The sequence below is a fragment of the Lissotriton helveticus genome, chromosome 2_1, assembly GCF_964261635.1.
Source record: "Lissotriton helveticus chromosome 2_1, aLisHel1.1, whole genome shotgun sequence".
In the NCBI taxonomy this organism is placed as follows: Eukaryota; Metazoa; Chordata; class Amphibia; order Caudata; family Salamandridae; genus Lissotriton; species Lissotriton helveticus.
The window spans coordinates 1353997276-1354018484 of record NC_136059.1 but is presented as its reverse complement, the minus strand read 5'-3'; the positions used below and the strand labels follow the sequence as shown (position 1 = coordinate 1354018484).

The following is a 21209-nucleotide window of genomic DNA, read 5'->3' as shown; positions in this document are numbered from 1 at the left end:
AAAGGCAATGCACTATGGATGAATTGGTCAGGGATATTTGCTTACCCTTTTCCGCCACTCCCACTCATTCCATGCTTGGTTCAGACACTCAAACAAGCATCCCTGACACTAATCCTAGTTGCTCCCACTTGGGCACGTCAACCTTGGTTCACAACCCTATTGGAACTCTCAGTAGTTCCTCATCAAAAACTACATCTTACACCTAATCTCCTCACACAGAGCCATGGAGACATAAGACATCCAGACCCCAGTCAACTCAATCTGGCGATCTGGCTCCTGAAGCATTAGAGTTTGGCTATCTTAATCTACGGCCAGACTAAATGAATATTATCAAAGAGGCTAGACGTCCTACCACAAGAGCCTGCTTTGCAGCAAAGTAGAAGCAGTTTGTGATATACCGTAATAATAACCACACCACCAATAAATCAAGGGGACCCCTGAATAATGCTATAGGTGGAGATGCAGTTGAAAGGAACAAAATAACAACAAAAAATCTCCACCTGTACTTAGTCAACCAGTGCTAATGAAGTCACTATGAATGTAAACTCCCTCCCAGGAGAAAGTAGATCAACAGGCCAAAATAGGATATAAATCCATGAATAAGTTTTAATCAATATTCATAAATAAACAATTCATAAATTTCAATACATATGATAACAGCAAGAACACAATGAGAAGGAAATTATATACCCAGACGAAAAACAATCATTCAAACAATCAATCCAACACATACTCATTCAATCACATGCGTCCTGATGCTAGTGGATCCACTCATTCAAATTTAATACAAATCTTAAAAATAACAAAGGGCGAAGACCTATAGGTCTAAATGAAACAAAGAATAGGAGACATGGGGATCCTGCTGAATACAGTGTTATGTCTCCAGGTGAGTAACAGTCCAGAAATACAAAAAAGTACAGTGAATATGCATTGCAATGTTAAACAATAAGGATTTCAAATAATAATACAAATGAAAACGATGAATAGATGAACAGTTCAGATAGGCTTCGCCAGGTTATTGTAGTGGTGCCGACGTACATTTCGGTGTGTGACCTACTGTAGCTCTCACCTTCATCAGGGCACGTGTCTCCTTGGAGACAGAGGTGGGGGTATCTGTGTGTGAATAAGCAAATGCAAGTATAACAATTAAAAAATAGACATCGTATTACATTTTAAGCTGCCTGATAGTGAAAACTCACAATGTTGTTCCTGCACGGGATGGAGAAGAATATACTGGTAGAACCAATAAAACAATAGACCAAAGTGCACAATTTCGATAAACATAAGCAATGACATACAGGATCCAAAATAATAAGAACATCAGTGGTAATTTTTAAAAATAAGACATAAGTGGCAGAAGATACCAAACAAGACACAAAGATGTGCTCAGAAGAGTAAGAACAAAGAGGTGTTATCGCCAAGTTTATATACAGTGTAATCCGACTGAATAGAGGAAAAGTGCTCACAGTTAGACAAAAGAATTTCATGCTCTCGCAGGCGTAAACAAGTTTAACGTAGGGCAGAGTGTGAGCCATTTAGAGAAAAAAGGTGAAAAAAGAAGCGATTACGCTAGGTGAAATTCCCATAGATGAGGTAATTAGAGGCACATGGCCATACCTGGACACTAGAGGGAAGTGGAAGAAAATGATTCAGGCGGCAAAAAATTGAAGAAATCACTGCAGAATATCTGTAGATAATAAGAAGGAATATTAAATAAAAATGCAGATAAGTGTAACAACCATCGTGCAGTCTTCTGCGCCTAGTGCTTCTTACCAAAGGAAAGGTATGGTATGGGACAGATCAGGAGACGTAGCATATAGAGGTTGCGGGTACTCAGGAGGTTAGGGAAAATCAATTTTCCGGATTCCTTTTACCGTCATCATCAACCTTTAGGTAATCTTCTTGCGAATTCCCCCCACCTCCTACTATTCCCCCAAGTGGTCATCTTTCGTTAGCTGGGATCCTTAATTTTGGATTTTCTCTATTTTTTCTCCATTACTTTAGTGCCCAGCACCTCTTGGAGTTCAGTTGCCCCTCGAACATCCGGAAATTTGATTTTCCCTAACCTCCTGAGTACCCGCAACCTCTATACGCTACGTCTCCTGATCTGTCCCATACCATACCTTTCCTTTGGTAAGAAGCGCTAGGCGCAGAAGACACGCTGCACGATGGTTGTTACACTTATCTCCATTTTTATTTAATATTCCTTCTTATTATCTACAGATATTCTGCAGTGATTTCTTACATTTTTTGCCGCCTGAATCATTTTCTACCACTTCCCTCTAGTGTCCAGGTATGGCCATGTGCCTCCAATTACCTCATCTATGGGGATTTCACCTAGCGTAATAGATTCTTTTTTCACCTTTTTTCTCTAAATGGCTCACTCTCTGCCCTACGTTAAACTTGTTTACGCCTGCGAGAGCATGACATTCTTTTGTCTAACTGTGAGCACATTTCCTCTATTCAGTTGGATTACCTTATATAAACTTGGGATAACACCTGTTTGTTCTTACTCTTCTGCCACTTATGTCTTATGTTTAAAAATTACCACTGATGTTCTTATTACTTTGGATCCTCTATGTCATTGCTTATGTTTATCGAAATTGTGCACTTTGGTCTCTTGTTTTATTGGTTCTACCAGTATATTCTTCCCCCTCCCTTGCAGGATCAACATTGTGAGTTTTCACTATCAGGCAGCTTAAAATGTAATACGATGTCTATTTTTTAATTGTTATACTTGCATTTGCTTATTTACACACAGATACCCCCACCTCTGTCTCCAAGGAGACACGTGCCCTGATGAAGGAGAGACCTACAGTAGGTCACACACCGAAACGTACGTCGGCACCACTACAATAACCTGGCGAAGCCTATCTGAACTGTTCATCTATTCATCGTTTACATTTGTATTATTATTTGAAATCCTTATTGTTTAACATTGCAATACATATTTGCTGTAATTTTTTGTATTTCTGGACTGTTAGTCACCTGGAGACATAAGAACACTGTATTCAGCAGGATCCCCTAGTCTCCAATTCTTTTTGATTTAGACCTATAGGTCTTCGCCCTTTGTTATTTTTAAGATTTTTATTAAATTTGAATGAGTGGATCCACTAGGATCAGGACGCATGTGATTGAATGAGTATGTGTTGGATTGATTGTTTGAATGATTGTTTCTCGTGGGGGTGTATAATTTCCTTCTCATTGTGTTCTTGCTGTTATCATATGTATTGAAATTTATGAATTGTTTATTGATGAATATTGATTAAAACTTATTCATGGATTTATATCCTGTTTTGGCCTGTTGATCTACTTTCTCCTGGGAGGGGGTTTACATTCATAGTGACTTTATTAGCACTGGTTGACTAAGTACAGGTGGAGATTTTTTGTTGTTATAATAACCACACCAACCAGCTTGATGCTTCTGTACAAAACATTATATGTTATTTGATACATCTACAGCGTTCCAATTTGGCGTACACGTCCATACGCATACATCTGGATGCAATAGCTGCATACCTCCAGAATAGACCACATCTATCTCTTTTTTTAGAGTGCCTGTTATCAAAGCCTTTATGGAGAGACTCTAGTCATTCCCATGAGACGTCCACCTGCTCCAGTGTGGAATCTCAACATTGTTCTCACCAGACTAATGGGTCCACCCTTTGAGTCGTTGCACAAATGTGAATTGCAATTTCTCACATGGAAATCTGCTTTCCTCGTTGCTATCACATCACTCAAAAGAGTGGGTGAGCTTCAGGCATTAACTATAGAAGAACCCTTTTTTACAAATGCACCAAAATAAAGTGGCTCTTCGGACTAATCCTAAATTCCTTCCTAAGGTCATTTCTGCTTTTCATATCAATCAATCTGTTGCGTTACCTGTGTTCTGCCCAAAACCAGATACAGTGGCAGTACGTGCCATACACACATTAGATGTGAAGAGAGCATTGCTTTATTACATAGAAAGGATACTACCTTTCCGTAACACAAATCAACTATTTGTCGCTTTTGCTTCACCACACAAAGGAAATCCCATATCAAAATCAGGTATTGCAAGGTAGATAGTCAAGTGCATTCAAATATGCTATGCAAAAGCAAAACTAATGTTAACAGTTCCCCCTAGAGCACACTCTACACGCAAACTGGGGGCTTCTATGGCATTCTTAATATACCCATAGATGACATGTGCAAAGCTGCAACATGGTCTACACCTCACACATTCACAAAACACTATTGTGTAGATGTGAGCAAGACAACAGGCTAGAGTGGGCCAGGCATTTTTAAGTACACTATTTCAGACCACTGCAACAGATACAGGGTAGCCACTGCTTTGGGAGATACATGCTATATAGTCTAAGCACAGCATATGATCTGCAGCTCATATGCCTTGAAAGGAAAATGCTACTTACCCAGTATGCATCTGTTCTTGGCATGTAGAGATGTAGAGTCCTATGCGCCCGCCCACCCACCTCCCCATGTACCTATACCTGTTGTAGTAACATCTTACTTAGATGCATGCATTCATGGACTTCTCCTTTTACAACTCTTACTAACTCCATTATCATCCTCTACTGGAAAACAATCTAACAATGGAGTTGATGCCCATGCGCACCATCACCGAAAGGAGGAGTCACCTACCCTGTGACTTTTAAAGACTTCTTCGAAGAAAAACAAAGTGCAAACATCCAGACCCAACACTAGATGGCAATCTATTCACAGCATATGACTCTACAGCTCTAAATGCCAAGAACAGATGCATACTGGGTAAGTAGCATTTTCCTTATTAATATAACACTTTCTAGTACGACACAGTATCTTCTACACAAAGATACTCACAGACCAAACAATACTTTAGCACAGAAACAATCGTAAATGGCACTAATACACTGTGGGCTCCGGGGGGGAGACCAGACCATATACTAAAATAGTGGTATAAAAACCACGACTCTAGTCAAAACAGTGTATAGATGTCGTAGAATTGCTGGGACCCCAAAGAACCACCCAAGGTGAGCAAGTAGGGACCCCACGGAGGACGGGTGCAGTTTGGGAGCACGACTACGTGCTTTCTACAATTCTATGGGGAAGTCGCTGTTGACGTTTTAAAGTTGAAGGACCCTTCCCAATGGACTTTGAAGGAACCCCTTGGAAGTTATGAGGTTGGAGAGACACCCCACCCGTGGATACTGTTGTACGAGAGTTACCTATTCCTGGGGAGCCGGGTTCATGGGTGTGAAGTGGTGTCGGAAACCGCAGTCGAACCCAGTGGAGGACTTCGAAGAAGAGCCACTGCTGGAAGGAAGAAAAGGGTCCGTTGGAATCCAAAGGTGGATTCTTGTTGAAGGGTACCTGAAAGGAGAGGGGACAGAGTTTGGGTCACTCAGGAGTGACCAGGGGCTCGTTAGACGAATGCGCACCGATGTCTGGTGCCTCAGGTGCTTTGAGGGGGTTCTTAACTCAGCAGCCACGGGGACCAGGAAACCTCGAGGATGACCAGGAGCTAGATATGAGCTGTCCCACGAAGGATGCCAAGTGCTGAGGGGTCGGTGTCCGGCGGGAGCACCACCAAGCGGCAACGACAACCCACGCAGAAGGTCAAATAAGGTTATAGGTCGGACCAGCAAGGTCCAGGAGACTCACCAAGGTCAGAGGAGTCAGGGCAAACCTGGAGCAACCAGGGGAGCCCAAGAAAAACAAAGTTGACCCTCAAGTGGACTCACAGGCAGAGGCACAGGAGTTGCGAGAGGACTTCGAGCACTTTCACCGAACAGCAGCCCACGGAGCACTCAGTGCGAGGAGACCAGAGTTCTTGGTAGGAAATGGTGCCAGAGGTTGGGGCTATACGGAGCCCAATGCACTTGCTCGGGAAACGCCAACTAGCATATGTAACTGCAAATTAACCTTGTGCACAGGGTTTGCAGCCCCCATGAGGGATTCTGACCTCAAACTCGGTGAGAAGGCGACTCCGACCTCAACGGATGTAAGAATCCACATCCTGTGTTGCTGCAGCCTTTGTAGTCCGTAGGAGCTCAGGAGCAGCAGACCAGTCACTCAGGATGTGGTGCCGCCTGCGGTTGCAGGGGAGTGACTCCTTCACTCCAAAGGAGATGTCTTTGGTTGTCCTTGATGCTCCACAGGTCCTACACAGAGTGTATGGTGCTCTGGCACAGACGATACATTGGAGGGGGTGGGCGACGTAGTCGGGCCCAAACGTAGTCCAGCGAAGTCCAGAGTGTCCAGACAGCCTAAGTACAGTGGTTTCTGGTTCAGACTCTTGTCCATGTTGAATCTAGGGTCCTACAGCCAGGTGAGCCCTTTTGTACCCACGGGAGAGGGTTGGACAGATTCAGGGGACTCTCTCAGGGGAGGGGCAGGGCAGTGGGGAGGTGGTCACTCTCTTGTCCTTTGTCCAGTGTAACGCCAGAACAGGAGCCAACGGCTCCAAGAACTGGTTTGAATTGGACTGTGCACAGGGACACCAAATGTGCCCCTCATGCAGACTTTCGGTCACTGGCAAGTGCACCCACCCTGCCCTAATACACTAAATCCTGTCTGAGAGGTGGTCACACCTCCCTGTGACAGGATGCCTATTGTTCCACCTTCCTCTGTTCGAGCTTGGCTCAGCAGCGGGAGGGCAGAAATGTGTCTCTGGTCGGCAGCAACCATTTTGTGCTGCTAGGGACTAGAAGGCTGGTAACGCGAACACCAGGGACCCTGCAAAGCTTGCTTTTGAGGGGTGGAATCATACCCCCACACTGGGTGTGAGGGTATGATAAGACCATGTTTGACACCAAACATGAAAGGGTTACTGTCCGTTGTTTTAGAGTTGGTCAGTACGCGGTCTCATAGTGCCACTCTATATGTCGTAAATGGCTGATACACTGACAACCCGGGAGAATGGACTCCGTAGGCTGCAGAGGTGTTCTGCTCATGCAGACTCGACTATGCGAATACCCTTTATGTGGGGATCCCTGCATTCCACCTCCATCGGCTGCAACTGGTGCAGAATCAGGCTGCCCGTCTGATCTTCCACCAGCTGAAACATCAGCACGTTACCCCCCTCCTGCGCAACCTTCACTGGCTCCCTGTCTCCAAACGCTGTACCTTTAAGTTGGGATGTACCATCTTCAAAGCCCTTTCTGACTCTGCCCCTGTGTTTATTTCACCTTGCCTGTCTCGTTACGTTCCCCCCAGAGATCTCCGCTCAACATCTCTTAACTACCTTGTGGTTCCCAAATACAGACGGAAAAAGCATGGAGGGCTGAGTTTCTCTGCCTTGGCTCCCTCCACCTGGAATTCTCTTCCAACCACTCTCCGTCTCTGCCCTACCTATAACTGCTTTCGCAAACTGTTAAAAACCCTGTTATTCCAGTTAACATTCGAGTAACCCCTCCTTCCTGGTCACCGTTACTTCTTGTCAAGAGCGCCATGAAACCGTTGGTGAACGTGCGCGGTATAAATGCTTTTAACGTAACGTAACGTAACGTAACGCAGTGGCACCCTCTCTTAGAACCAAGCACCCAGCCCTCAGGATGGTAAAGGCCCGCTAGAGAGGTGACTTATAGGTTTTAAGTTTAGTGACCCTTAGATATAGTAAACCTATATCTAAAGTAAGTGGTGCATGTACCAACTTACACAGGCTGCAATGGCAGGCCTGTAGTTCCATTTTGCATGGCCTCTCATGGGTGGCATAATACATGCTTCATCCCATGGGAGGCCTCTGGGGTACCTCTGCCCTGGGTACATGGGTACCATATACTAGGGACTGGCAAGGGAAACCCAGTATCCAAGTTGGAGTGTACCTAAGTAAATACCATACCAGTTTTAGGGAGAAAGCAGATAGACGGGGTCCTGATTAGCAGGATCCCAGTCAAACTAGTCAAAAACAGTATCACATTTAGCAAAAAGTGGGGGTAACCATAAGAAGCAGATCCTACTTTCCTACAGTGGAGAAGCACCTTTAGATTGAAGGGTGACACAAATTGCCTGAACTACTAGCACTTCTGTATGTAAGAACGGACTCTCTCACTCTTGAGCAAAAGTAGTCACTTAAGTGTGGTAGCTTTTGCAGAGCTACAGTGTTGGAAGAGGTTGGTTGTCTCTGTGATAAGGCAGCAAAGCACCACAGTGCAAGTGGTAACCTTAGAAGGATATTTGTGATGGGAAGCAATGTCCTCAATGTACCTCCCTACAGGGCATGTTTCACATACATCTCGTATGAGGATATAGGCTAGAGACATGCCCTTTGGTCTGGATGGGAATGTAAGAAAGAATAAGCGCCACTCTTCAAATTGATGAGTAGCTCCCTTATCAAGAAGTAACCCAACCATTGAAATGTGAGGAATGGTTCCCCTGGACTTTAGAAATGTATCAAGCCTTCGTCTATGCTTTGGTTATGGTTCTTGGACACTCCAGACTTTCACCTCCAGTGATGATTTCTTGGACATTAAAGACTAAGTGTTTTGTGGAATTAAATTCTCTCCTTTGAATGAGCCATCCTCAGACATGGAGCCTAGGCTGAGTGGGCAATACTGCAAGCACAAGCGAGTGAAATTCTAATGAAAAGGTTTGACTGCTATGGCCCGGTCCCCCCCCATCTCTACTTGGGTGGCTCAGATGGTGGGGACAAGAAGCCCTCACATACAGGCAGAGTTAGTATTCTGATACTGGCAGTCTGCAGACTGTTTTAATTGGCCTATCCCATTATCCTGATTAAGATACACCACATTTCTTGCTTCTTACCATCTAGGCAGTGAAACATTTATTTGGTTAAAGGACTTGGGCACTACCATTAAAAAAAAAAAAATGCTAGCAAGACACTTAAAAGTCTGGTGTTCTGATATAGGGGTGTCATGAAGAATGTTTTATTGAAAGGCTAATAGACCTTTTAGATGGGAGCCTCCTGAAATGAGCACTCTCTGAATATCTCAGTTTGTTAGGAATCAAGGTGCTGGCACTGCTAAAGTAGTTGGGTCTCTCTGACCATTTGAGCATCTTTGCTTCTGTTGAGACTTTATCCACGTTGCACCCAGCATGTTTGAGTCGAGTGTTGGTTCTTCATGTTTTGGTTGCATCCCAGCTAAACACAAGTCTCTGCTGGACACGGAAATACAGCCAGTTAGCACCTCCACTTGTAGTGCATAGTAATAACAGCTTGATCATCCGGATATGAACAGCCTAATTGTTGTTACCTTTGTACTGACAAAGGCCTTCACCCATGTACCACGGGGAGGTGGTCTACTAATCCCTTTGTGAAAACTGTTCATGCCCTGATAAATAGACCAGTTCATTTAAGAACATGAGCGAAAAAGGCGAAAAAAGCAAGAGCATTAACATATTTTGGATACTATGTGCCCTATTAATGTGTCCTATGGAAGCACATGGTGATTGCAGTGCAAAACATGCTATGTTGTCTTCATCCTAATGGATGTTACGTCTTGCATGTGCTGTCTCTGGAAAATCAGGTTGGCCAGTAGTGTCCCCATATTTAGATTTAGAAACAATTTCCGTTGCTCCAGTAAGTTACATTCCCTTTCTACTTTGAAAGAAGCTTTGCAGCACTAGCTTTGAGCTTGAGTCTGATTAGGGAGGCTTACTAGAGCTGGACAACAAACACAAGGCTGGTCAGACGGATATGTGCGGAAGAGTAGGGAAGAGCGCCCACTTAGGAGCCTGAATGATCTAAAGCCAATTGCCTGGGATAATGCTTGTGTAGGTGATCGCCTGCAGCAGCTGAGGGCTGTGTAAATGTTTCTAATATAAAAGACTTGCACAGTGCTTCATTTGAGCTGGTGGTTTCCGGTGATTGGCACCTCCACTTAATTGTCAACACCGGCGCTATCTGACTAATGTAGAGGTGACCACAACAACAGTTAATTATTAAATCAATATACATTAAAAATGACTGTTCCCTGCCCTCAAGCCATTCTTATAGCTTTATAGCTTTGGAAGCCTGGAATAGTCACACGTGTAGTAGTGTGATTGTTTGTAGTTGTGTTTGCAGAGTATCTGCCCCCCCCCCCCCCCCCCCTTCCACTCGGAAGCCACCAAACTCATCTGCGGCGTACCCCAAGGATCATCCCTCAGCCCGACACTCTTCAACGTCTACATGGCACCTCTCGCCAACATCGTCCGGTCGCACAACCTCAACATCATTTCATACGCAGACGACACCTAGCTGATCCTTTCCATCACCAAGGATCCTTTCCATCACCACCGCCAAAACCAACCTCTACGAAGGAAGGAAGGCTGTCGCCGAATGGATGAAGAACAGCCGCTTGAAGCTGAACTCTGACAAGACGGAGGTCCTCATCCTCACCCCCTACGCCTGGGATGACTCCTGGTGGCCAGCCACACTGGGAGTCACCCCGACTCCCACCGACCACGTACGCAACCTGGGATTCATCCTAGACTCATCGCTATCAATGACCCAGTAAGTCAACGCCGTCTCATCCTCCTGCTTCAACACCCACCGCATGCTCCGCAAGATCTACAGATGGATCCCCACTGAAACCAGAAGGACGGTCACCCAGGCCCTCTTCAGCAACAGACTGGACTACAGCAAAGCCCTCTACGCGGGACCAACGCCCAAACTCCAGAAGCGACTCCAACGCATACAGAACGCCTCTGCACGCCTCATATTCGACATCCCTCGCCACATCCACATCACAGAACACCTGAGAGACCTGCACTGGCTCCCTGTCAACAAGAGGATCACCTTTAAGCTCCTCATCCACGCTCACAAGGCACTCCACAACACCGGACCAGCATACCTCAACACACGACTCACCTTCTACACCCCAAACCGCCAGCTCTGCTCCGCTGACCTCGCTGCAGTCCCACGCATCCGAAGAATGACCGCCGGCGGCAGGTCATTCTCCCACCTTCGCGCCAAGACCTGGAACACCCTCCCCATCGACCTACGGCAGACCCAGGACCTACTGACTTCAGGAGACTCCTCAAGACCTGGCTGTTCGAGCAGTAGCAGCGCCCCCTCACCCCCTTCCAGCGTGAGACCCTCACAGGTGTTCAGTGCACTTTATAAATATGTTGCATGATTGATTGCCCCTGCCATACTGCTAAGGATAGTAATAACAATTTGTGGAGCAAGCTGCTGTGGCTTTTTTTTTTTTACAAATTAAGCACTGCACCTGTAAATGAGCCTGTATGTATCTTACTTTGTGGGATAGAAGCAGTTAGCACTAATTCCTGAGAGAGCCACAATGGTTTCACTATTATTCCCCTGGTGCTGTGACTGGTCGCTTTTCACCCAGCATTATTTGAACCATCACCTTGCAACTTAAGGTTCCAGGTTTGACATTGCTTAAAAGTCTGCTTTCACCCTAGCTGTAAGCTCCACCACTACCTCTAGAAAATGTTGACTGCAACTTCCCAGTCACACAGTACTGGCCCCTAAAGATATGTGTATTACTTTGGTGCCTGCCTTGAGATACTAATTTGTCCCAAGGCACCACCTTTAATATTTACTTGACCAATGTTATTCTTTCTCTAGTCTTCTGAACTGTATCCGATTATCCCAACTGCTACCTTCACCGTAGCTTTGTAGCCACAGTATGCTGAACCTGCAAAAACTTGAACTTCTTTCCATTTTCCTGTTGCCAACCAGTAGCACTCCTTATTTTATGATGGGATCCGGCTTGCTTTTTCCTTACAGGCTATTGGAATTTGGGCACATTATTTGCAGTTGTAACTCAGACCGTCCAAGCCACCCTCCTTGAACCCAAAGCATCAGAAGGCATTTGTATCAATAACACCTTAGTTATATTGTTAAAATCAATTTACTGACTTGTCTCTTATGCATCTTCACTTGTACCTAGGTTACCCGAGTACAGACTCCAGCAAACTTAGAGCCCATAGTTAAACAATTTCCGCAACAGTTTTTTTTTAAAAACGTAGGTTACTACTTTCTAAGCAATAGAAACGTTTCTAACAGAATGTCTCCTGTCATGAGGACTTTGTGTTTTTTGTTACCTCTTCAACTGCTCCATCTTTGCAAAGTGTAAGTAATGCTGACGAGGCTTAAAATGTGAATATTTGCTGGGTTAACTAGATTAAGCCTTGATTTATTGCTGAAAACGTCAGTTGGGTAATTTGATTATCTATCTGGAGCACCATAGTATCCGAGGCACATGTGCAAAAATATTTATTAATTGTTGATACCTCAGTTTCTGATGGATACATCTGCCAGTGGATTCCTCACCATGTGAATATCCCCTGCGCCAGCAGCATTCGGAAATTTTTCGTAGCTCTCCACGCCGACGAGGACGACGTCACAGAAGCATGGCTCTGCTCGCGGCTCCGCTGACGTAACCGGAGCCATAAGAGAGCCTCGTCGGCGTGATGACGTCCGTTTTCTTTTTTCCGCGCCGTCAACACTTAACGTTTTTCTGGGACTCTCCGTAGCTTGTGTAGTTACTTTGTATTTCTGGATTGTGTTTCTGGTCTTCTCTTGTTTCTTTCCTGAAGATGTCGTCGAGGAAGTCAGGGTTCAAACCCTGTAGGGAGTGCGGAGGACATATGTCTATCACGGATTCCCATGAAGATTGTGTCTGGTGCCAGTCGTCCGATCATGACGTCGAGGGTTGCGCTTGCTGTCGCAAGATGAACCCGAAGGCTTTAAAGGAGAGAGGGGCCAAGCTGTGCATGGTGAAGATGAGGAAGGAGAAGAGAGGTCGAAGAAGATCAAGGTCGAGATCCAGGTCGAGGCCGGGTTCGAAGTCGACGTCTGGTCATGTTTCAAAATCAAAGAAACATAAGAAGAAGAAGAGGCACGGCTCTCGACGCCGTTCGGATAAGGACGCGACTCCGAAATAGACTTCTCCAGCTCATCGGCATCGGAAGGACTATGTCTCTCCTTCTCACTGGAATCAGTGTTCTCCTTTTCGTTGGGCTTTGCACGAAGCTTCACCAGTACATTCTCCGACGCCGGCTCCATCTCCGACGCCATCTCATTCTCCGACTCCGTTGGAAGAGACTCCAGTACCTGATGAGTCGTCGACTCCACTTTATAAATAAATTGGCTCCACCGTCAGCGCAGATTGGCCCGAATCCGGTCATGCCTCAGCCAGAGCCTATATCGGGAGCTTATCCACCTTTCCCTGGCCGGGGTCAAAATCCATCACATTACTTAAATGCAATGTATGGAGTCTTTGCGAGAGCCATGTACCCCTCTGGAGCACCTTCGGGTCCCATGGGCCCTATGGCCTTAAATTTGGGGGTTCCTCCGGCTAATGCTCAGGCCCCTTTTATGCCATTTCTTCCAGCGATGCCGTCATGGCATTTCCCGCCGCCGAGGACGTCAACGCCGTTCCCTTCATCTCCGGCGCCGTCAGCTAGGCCTCGTTCAACTCAGGCTGTGCCTCCGGATCCATGTTTAACGCCGGCTCCGGATCTGTCGGAGTCATGTCTGGCGCCGCCGGTTCCGAGGGTAAGTTAAAGGCAGGAGGCACAGAGGATATTGGAGGAGCAGCGTTATCGTGCAGAGGAAGAAATGGAGGAAGGTGAGCTTCAGGAGTCAGAGGACTTATTTGAAGATTTGAGGGTGGCAAGTGGCCTTGATATGACCCCAGAATGGGAGCTTACTCCTCCTTCTGATGCTCCTTCTAAGGATGTGGCTCCTTACCACACTGTTATAAAGAAGGCTGCGGAGCTTTTAGACCTGCAGCTTCCAACAGCTGAATTCAAGTCCAATATTTTAACAGAGGTTCTTCATTCTCCCTCCACTGTAATAGAGCCTTTACTGCCTTTTAATGATGCCCTCACTGAGCCGGTGATGGAGGTTTGGCGTAAGCCATTTTCAGCTCCAGCAGTTTCTAAAACTGTTGCTAGGAGGTACAGGGCGGCTCCAGGAGATCCGGACTTCCTAACATCTCATCCGTCTCCTGAGAGCCTGGTGGTTCAAGCTGCCTGTTCGAAGAAATCTTCTGGGGCTTTTCCTCAAGTCCCTGGTGATAGAGAATCAAAAAAGCTTGACCAGTCGGCTAAAAAGGTATTCTTCCCAGCAAGTATGGCCTTGAAGTCCACAAATGCCACCTGTCTTTTGGGCTGTTACATTCACGCTCTAATGGACTCTGCAAAACAACTTGCTCCTAAATTGTCTGAGGAGGACAGAGAATTTTAATGAGGTTTTATCGGACACTCAAGCAGCTGCACGTCAAGTTATTCAGAGTGGCTTGGACACTACGGACTCTGTTGCCAGGCTTATGTGTTCTTCAGTTGCCTCAAGGAGAAGTGCTTGGCTCAAGTAGTCGCAGTTCTCTCTGGATGTGCAGGCAACGCTTCTTGACCTCCCTTTCGATGGTTCTGGGCTTTTTGGGAAAAAAGCGGATGCAGCCTTATAAAAAAGATTCAAGGACAGCAAAGCTACAGCTAAATCTCTGGGTCTACAGGCACAGCCTAGAGGTTCCTCTTACAGAAGGTACAGAGGTTTTGGAAGGTCGTCCTTTCAGACCTACAGGCAGCCTCAGCAGCAGCAACAGAAGCAGCAAAATACCCTGTATAAGACCTACAGGGGCAAGAACAGATGTCGTCCACGAGGTCGTCAGTCCTCCTCCTCCTCCTCTACCCCCCCCCCCCGCCCACCTTGCCACAGCAAAGCAGCCGTAGATCCACCATTCTGGACCATGTGGGTCCTGTGGGGGGTCGGCTTACCTATTTTCTACAAGATTGGGAATCGGTCACTACGGACCTTTGGGTTCTAAATCTTGTGGAAAATGGTTATGCTCTTCCCTTTCGGGAATTCCCTCCGAATTACCCTCCTAGCCAAGGGGCATGTTCGGAGGACCACCTTCTACTTCAGGAGGAAGTCCTAACATTACTGAAAAAAGGTGCGATAGTGGTGGTTCCGGACCAGGAAAGGGGTCAGGGATGCTACTCCCGGTATTTCCTGATTCCCAAAAAGGATGGCCGGTTACGTCCAATCCGGGATCTCAGGATCTTGAATCTTTTTCTCAAGCAGAAGTTCAAGATGCTCACCCTAGCGCAGGTTCTTCAGGCGCTGCAACAGGAAGACTGGATGGTGTCGATCGACTTGCAGGATGCATATTTTCATATCCCGATCCTGAAGTCGCACAGGAAGTATCTCCGTTTTACGGTAGGGTCGCAGCATTATCAGTTTGCGGTTCTCCTGTTTGGACTTACTACTGCACCTCGACTCTTCACCAAGGTGATGGCAGTGGTGGCAGCCCATCTCAGGAGGTTGGGGATTCCAGTTTTCCCCTATCTGGACTGGCTGATCAAAGCAGAGTTGCCAGAGAAGGTGCTTCATCATCTGCAGGTTACAACTCAGTTGTTGTACAGATTGGGTTTCTAGATAAACGTGCCCAAGTCTCACCTGGTGCCCTCTCAGCGCAACCTGTTTATAGGGGTGGTACTGGACACTACTGTGTGTCGAGCTTTTCCCACCTCCACAAAGGATTCTCAACATTCAGGAAATGATTCCCTTGTTTTACAATTGAGCTGTCGTTCCAGTTCTGAAGGTCCTTTGCGTGCTCGGTCTGTTTGCTTCCTGCATTCTGTTGGTCAACCATGCACGCTGGCACATGAGGGCGCTCCAGTGGTGCCTCCGCAGGCAGTGGTATCCGCAAAACTGAGATCTCGGGGAGTCTGTGGGGATCTCCAGAGAAGCTGCAGCGGATCTGTCTTGGTGGCGCGTGGAGGGCAATCTGTCTCAAGGGAAGCCCTTCCATCTACCTCCATCGGTGGCCACAGTAATAACGGATTCATCCACTTTAGGGTGGCGTGCTCATCTGGGGGACCTGGAGATCAAGGGTCTTTGGGCTCCAGAGGAAATGTTGCTTCACATCAATCTTCTAGAGTTACGGGCGATACGTTTGGCGCTCAAGGCCTTCCTCCCTTCCCTTCGGGGTCAGTCGGTTCAAGCTCTGACGGACAACACTACCGCGATGTGGTATGCGAATAAGCAGGGAGGAGTGGGGTTGCATTGTCTTTGCAGAGAGGCTCCACCTCTTTGATCCTGGGTTCAGGACCATCAGATTTGCCTGACGGCAAATCATCTGGCCGGAGTTCTGAACGTGCGTGCAGACAGTCTGTCGGCAGTTCTCTGCCGACCACAAGTGGAGGCTTCATCCGGAGGTGGTACGTCACATCATTTGGACGTGGGGAACTCTACAGTCTCCAGTATCCGATGCAGGGAGCTTTGGGAGACGCGTTTCAGACGAGATGGGACTCTCAACTCCTTTATGCGTTCCCTCCCATACCCTTGATTCCTCTGGTTCTGAGGAAGATTCGCCAAGACCGGGCCCAAGTTATATTGATTGTCCCGGATTGGCCAAGAAGGGTGTGGTATACAGATCCTCCCCACCTCTCCTCGTGCCCTCAGCTCCATCTCCCTCTCAGGTCAGACCTCCTCTCGCAGTCGGAGGGGCAAGTTCTACACCCCCACCTCCAGAGCTTACACCTTCATGCCTGGAGATTGAACGGGGCAACCTGAATTCTTTTTCTCTTCCACCTGATGTGGTGGACATTATACTATCGTCCAGGTGAAACTCCACCAAGTCTATCTATTCCTATAGGTGGTCCAAATTTGTCCATTGGTGTGGGGAGAAGTCTATTAACCCGTTGAAGGCTCGTTTAGCTAACAGCCTTCAGTTTGCTCTTTCTCTAGCTCAGCAAGGCTTTGCTGTGGCTACTGTGAAGGGCTATTTATCTGCTTTGTCGGCATTCCTTTGCTTGCCCGATCAGCCGTCCTTCTATAAATCACCTATTGTGTTGCGGTACATTAAGGGCCTTACCAACAAATTTCCGCCCACTCCATTTATGGTGCCTTAATGGGACTTAAATCTTGTCTTAACCTACTTGATGGGTTCTCCTTTTGAGCCCTTGCGCAAGTGTCCCTTGGGACTGTTGTCTTTTAAAACAGTATTTCTAGTTGCCATTACCTCGGCAAGGAGGGTAAGTGAGCTTCAAGCTCTGAGTTCGAAACCCCTGTTCTTGACCATTCATGCTGAAAGAATGGTACTCCGGACCAGGGCTGCTTTTCTGCTTAAGGTGGTAACTCCCTTCCATCTGGGGCAGTCCATTACCCTTCCTTCCTTCTATCCTCCCCCTCACCCTTCCAAAGAGGAGGAGTGGCTTCACCGTTTGGACCCTAAGAGGGCAGTGAGTTTTTACCTCGATGGAACTAAAGACTTTCGTGTGGATGACCAGCTCTTCGTGGGCTTCATTGGTCGCAGGAAATGCAGAGCGGTGCACAAGCGCACCCTTTCCAGATGGATTATCTTGTGCATCAAGATCGGTTACTCTTTTTGCAGGCTAAGGAACCTCCAAAGTGTCGAAGAACTCACTCTACCAGGAGAAAGTCTTCTACATTTGCATTATCTAGGGGTGTTCCTGTGGAGGACATTTGTAGAGCTGCAACTTGGGCCTCCCTCCACACTTTCACAAAGCATTACTGCTTAGATTCCGAAGTGAAGAGGGACGGTCACTTTGCTCGTTCCGTCCTACAGGACTTTTTGGTATAAAAGGGTGGACAGCCTCCTCCAGGAGTGGGGACTGCTGTGTGACTTTATTCACAAGGTGAAGAATCCACTGGCAGCTGTATCCATTAGAAGAACAAGTTACTTACCTTCGGTAACGCTTTTTCTGGTGGATACAGTATCTGCCTGTGGATTCCTCACTTACCCACCCGCCTCCCCGTTGTCCACCCTTGTATACCTGCATTGATGTTAATTTCGATCTGTCTCTTTTAATGGAATTGTGTTATTCTTTTTGCTTTAATGCATTGATTTCACACTGTGTGTTGGTTTGAATACTGTGTACTATGTATGCTGTATATATTTGTGTCGGTCCGTCCGTGTGCCTCGAAAGCATGGAAAAAAAGGGGGAACTGACATAATCACGCTGACGAGGCTCTCTCATGGCTCCGGTGATGTCAGAGGAGCCGCGAGCGGAGCCATGCTTCGGTGACGACGTCCTCGTCGGCGTGGAGAGGTATGAAAAATTTCCGAATGCTGCTGGCGCAGGAAATATACACAAGGTGAGGATTCCACAGGCAAATACTGTATCCACCAGAAAAAGCGTTACCGAAGGTAAGTAACTTGTTTGTTACACCGTATACTCAGCTTGTCAATAGATGACGGATTTCAGCCGTATCCAATTCTCAAGCACTCTACTATCCATTTCTCATACGTAGTTTGCCTTTTCCAGGGACTTCAGACACCATGGAGTAAGTAAATAAAGTATCTGTGCAATGGTAAAGAAATCGGTGTACAGACTGGGTTCTGTACTTCCATTATTTTCCACCTGTGTTAATTACACAGTTTGACGCATTTCTTCCTGTTTCATGCTGTTTCTCCAGGATCCTTGCAATGTTTAAATTTGTCCAAAGAGACTGCAGAAAATAATAGCCATAAGGGAATTTCATTGTCCGGAAACAAAGTGCCTCTTTAGTTTTTTTACATTTCCTCCTATTTGTCACTGTGCTTTCGTTATGAAATATCTTAATATAAAATCGGTTATTTCACCATGTTGTTGCACGTCATTAGGGATTAGATGTTCTTACTTTACAATCATCAGTTTCAAAATAACCCTTCTTTGTCAATTAGATATGTATTGAAAGTAATCTGCTTGCTAACACTTTAGTGTCGAATTTGTGTCTCAGCAAGATGCATTACTCTGTTTTTATCGTGGTTGCAGGTATTTTCTGCTCTGTGTGAACTACTTTTTCTACGGAGAAACGTTAGCAGATTACTTTGCCACATCAGTGCAGAGAGAGGAGTCACTCCAGTTCTTAGTTCGCTATCATCGGTTCATATCATTTACTCTTTACCTCACAGGTATGTTTTTGAGCACATTGTAAAATGCTGTATTTTATTGAGAATATGAAGGGGACTTTCAATGTACTGAATTTGTTTTAATGAGCAAATTGCGTTGTAGCTTTTTTTTAAATATTCTGTTTAGATCATGGGACATTGATTTTTTTTTAAGGTGCGAGATTTAAAGTGACTTTTAAAGCAAAAAAAGTGATTAATCCGGAATTTTAATGATTTTTTAATCAGCGGGAGGGTTTCACATATTTAGGAGTCTGGTACCAGATTAATATTTTTTTTTAATTTTTTTTTTTATTTTGTACTAAAATTACATAGTAATAACTATTGAATGAAGATGTATCCTAAAGAATGGCCACATCTCATGACCAGACGAAACGTTCTTGCATACATATCATTTGTATCTGTGTGGTTATTGTGACAGAACGCTGGAACTACATTAAACAACATTACATTTATGTTTAATCTGTTCAGTCCCTATATTGTGTTTAAAGTATTTTTAGGCATCTGTACTGAAGATTCTGCCTTTGTGTACTGGCAGATATTTGATACTGTTAAGAATTGGAACACAGTTCTGGCAGTTGATGCAAGGTCTTAGCACTAGATAACTGTTTGTAGCTCGGATGAAAGATGTAAGGCTGGTAAAGCAAGTGCAACATTCTATCATTAGTGAGTTCTCCTGCCTGTTAAGCATCAATCCGCTCACACTCCTACGCAAACGCACTGTGAGGGACAGGTTCTAACGCCCATCTCCTAGGATGGCCCGTCGCCCCTTATGCTGGTCGGTTTTACAGCCTTTAACTATATGGGAATGAATCCGGTTGGTGGACTAAATTTCTGTGAACTCATTAGCGCTGCAAAATGACTTCAGGTCACAAGCAGCACTTCAAAAGCAATCAAGTAAATGCATATGATATAAGGACTGTTAATATGGCTGCTCCTTGCAAGAATGTAGAGCTTGGGCAAGGTAGAGGTTCCGTGTTTCTTTTTCAGTCAGAGGAGGAAGCCTTTTTCCCCTAATGTTATGCTACTACTATATCTCACTGGCGACATTTAGCAGCGCTTTAAAATTGGCAGTGCGATCAGTAACAGATGGAAAATCACTAGGATGAAGATAACTGCTTTGCTTCAATTGAAACTCGTGAAATGTTAATCTACAAGTAGCATATCAAGCACAATGATGTTTTTCAGAATAGCTGTAAATAAAGTAATCAAAAAAGAAAAGAACAGTATAACTGATTACGTGTCAAACAGGGAGAGTCCTTAGTTTCACACATGATTTCACAGTAACATGTTTTCTGAAGAATATTTTTTCCTGCAGATTCCTTACCTGTTTAATACGCTGTGCACCAGACTGGATACAGAAACCTCTGGCACAGTACGGGTGCAGGATCAATGTTGATGCCTGAAGAGGGGTCATGATGATGTCACTGTAGCCAAGTAGCACCCACCCTGGCTCCTTGATGTCAGTTCTTTCCAAATCTAGTGCTTCCCTTCTTGTTCTGTTCCTTCTGTGATTCTCAAAGGTTCTGATTTTGTTCTAAAAACAAAAAACGTTCTTAAACAGTGAGGGGAATACTTATGGCTTGGGGATGTCCTCCAATAAAAAGTAAGGGTTTCAGCCCTGTCACAACTGTGATGGATAAGTCACTAACCCACATTAGATGGGACTGTGGGGCCTCGGATCGAGATATGATTCGAGGTCCTCCGACCAGTGTCACAGCATAAATTCCAGGGTCATAAAAGTGCACAAGGCCAAACTCATTATGGTTGAGTCCCTCGTTGACCATGGGGTTCGACATCGCTCATTCTGCATCAGTATCTCCTTCTTAAGCACCTTTTTCAAAGTCCTCAAAAGGAGAAAGGCAGATGCACAGAAAGAGTAAGGACACACTGAGTCTAGGGGTAAGTAACCACAACTCCATCCTTCTCTGGCAGTCATTTTTGCAGCGTGATCCAGTTGACATTACTCCTTAGTAGCCTTCTCCACCCGTGCTGCCAACACCAGTTCCAGTGACCCTTCCAGCCCCTGCCTTTGCCGTCAACTGAGTACCATGAGTTCCTGGCACTGGAGCCTGATTCAGTCCTAACTACCAAAGTCATCCTAGAAATGGTCTGGCATGCTTCCATACCCGTTGTAGTACTGCTAGGCCCCAATGGACCATTTAGGGCTCTACTCAAGATCCAAACTGTGGTCCTTTTGTCAGCGTCCAGTCTTCTTGTTCTGTTGGAACCCTTCAGCTGGCAGCCGGTGTTGTATCAGTGACAGTTGCCACTTGTTCCTCTACTGCGCCACCCATGCCGACATCATCTTAAGGCTGTGAAAGCACTTCGGTCCAGAAAGGAGGCACAGAGGGTTGTTGGGGAAGAAAAGGTACAGGGAGAAATGGCCTATTTCTCGTA

General features: G+C 45.8%; 1 protein-coding gene across 1 annotated transcript in view; it reads left to right on the top strand.

The window, feature by feature from the left end:
- CDS1 (CDP-diacylglycerol synthase 1) overlaps window positions 1-21209 on the top strand; it is a 762211-nt gene that overhangs the window by 378613 nt on the left and 362389 nt on the right. Inside the window, exon 5 of the mRNA XM_078676295.1 lies at window positions 18676-18815. Coding sequence (XP_078532421.1) covers window positions 18676-18815 — 140 coding nt within the window. The remainder of the gene's footprint in view (window positions 1-18675; window positions 18816-21209) is intronic.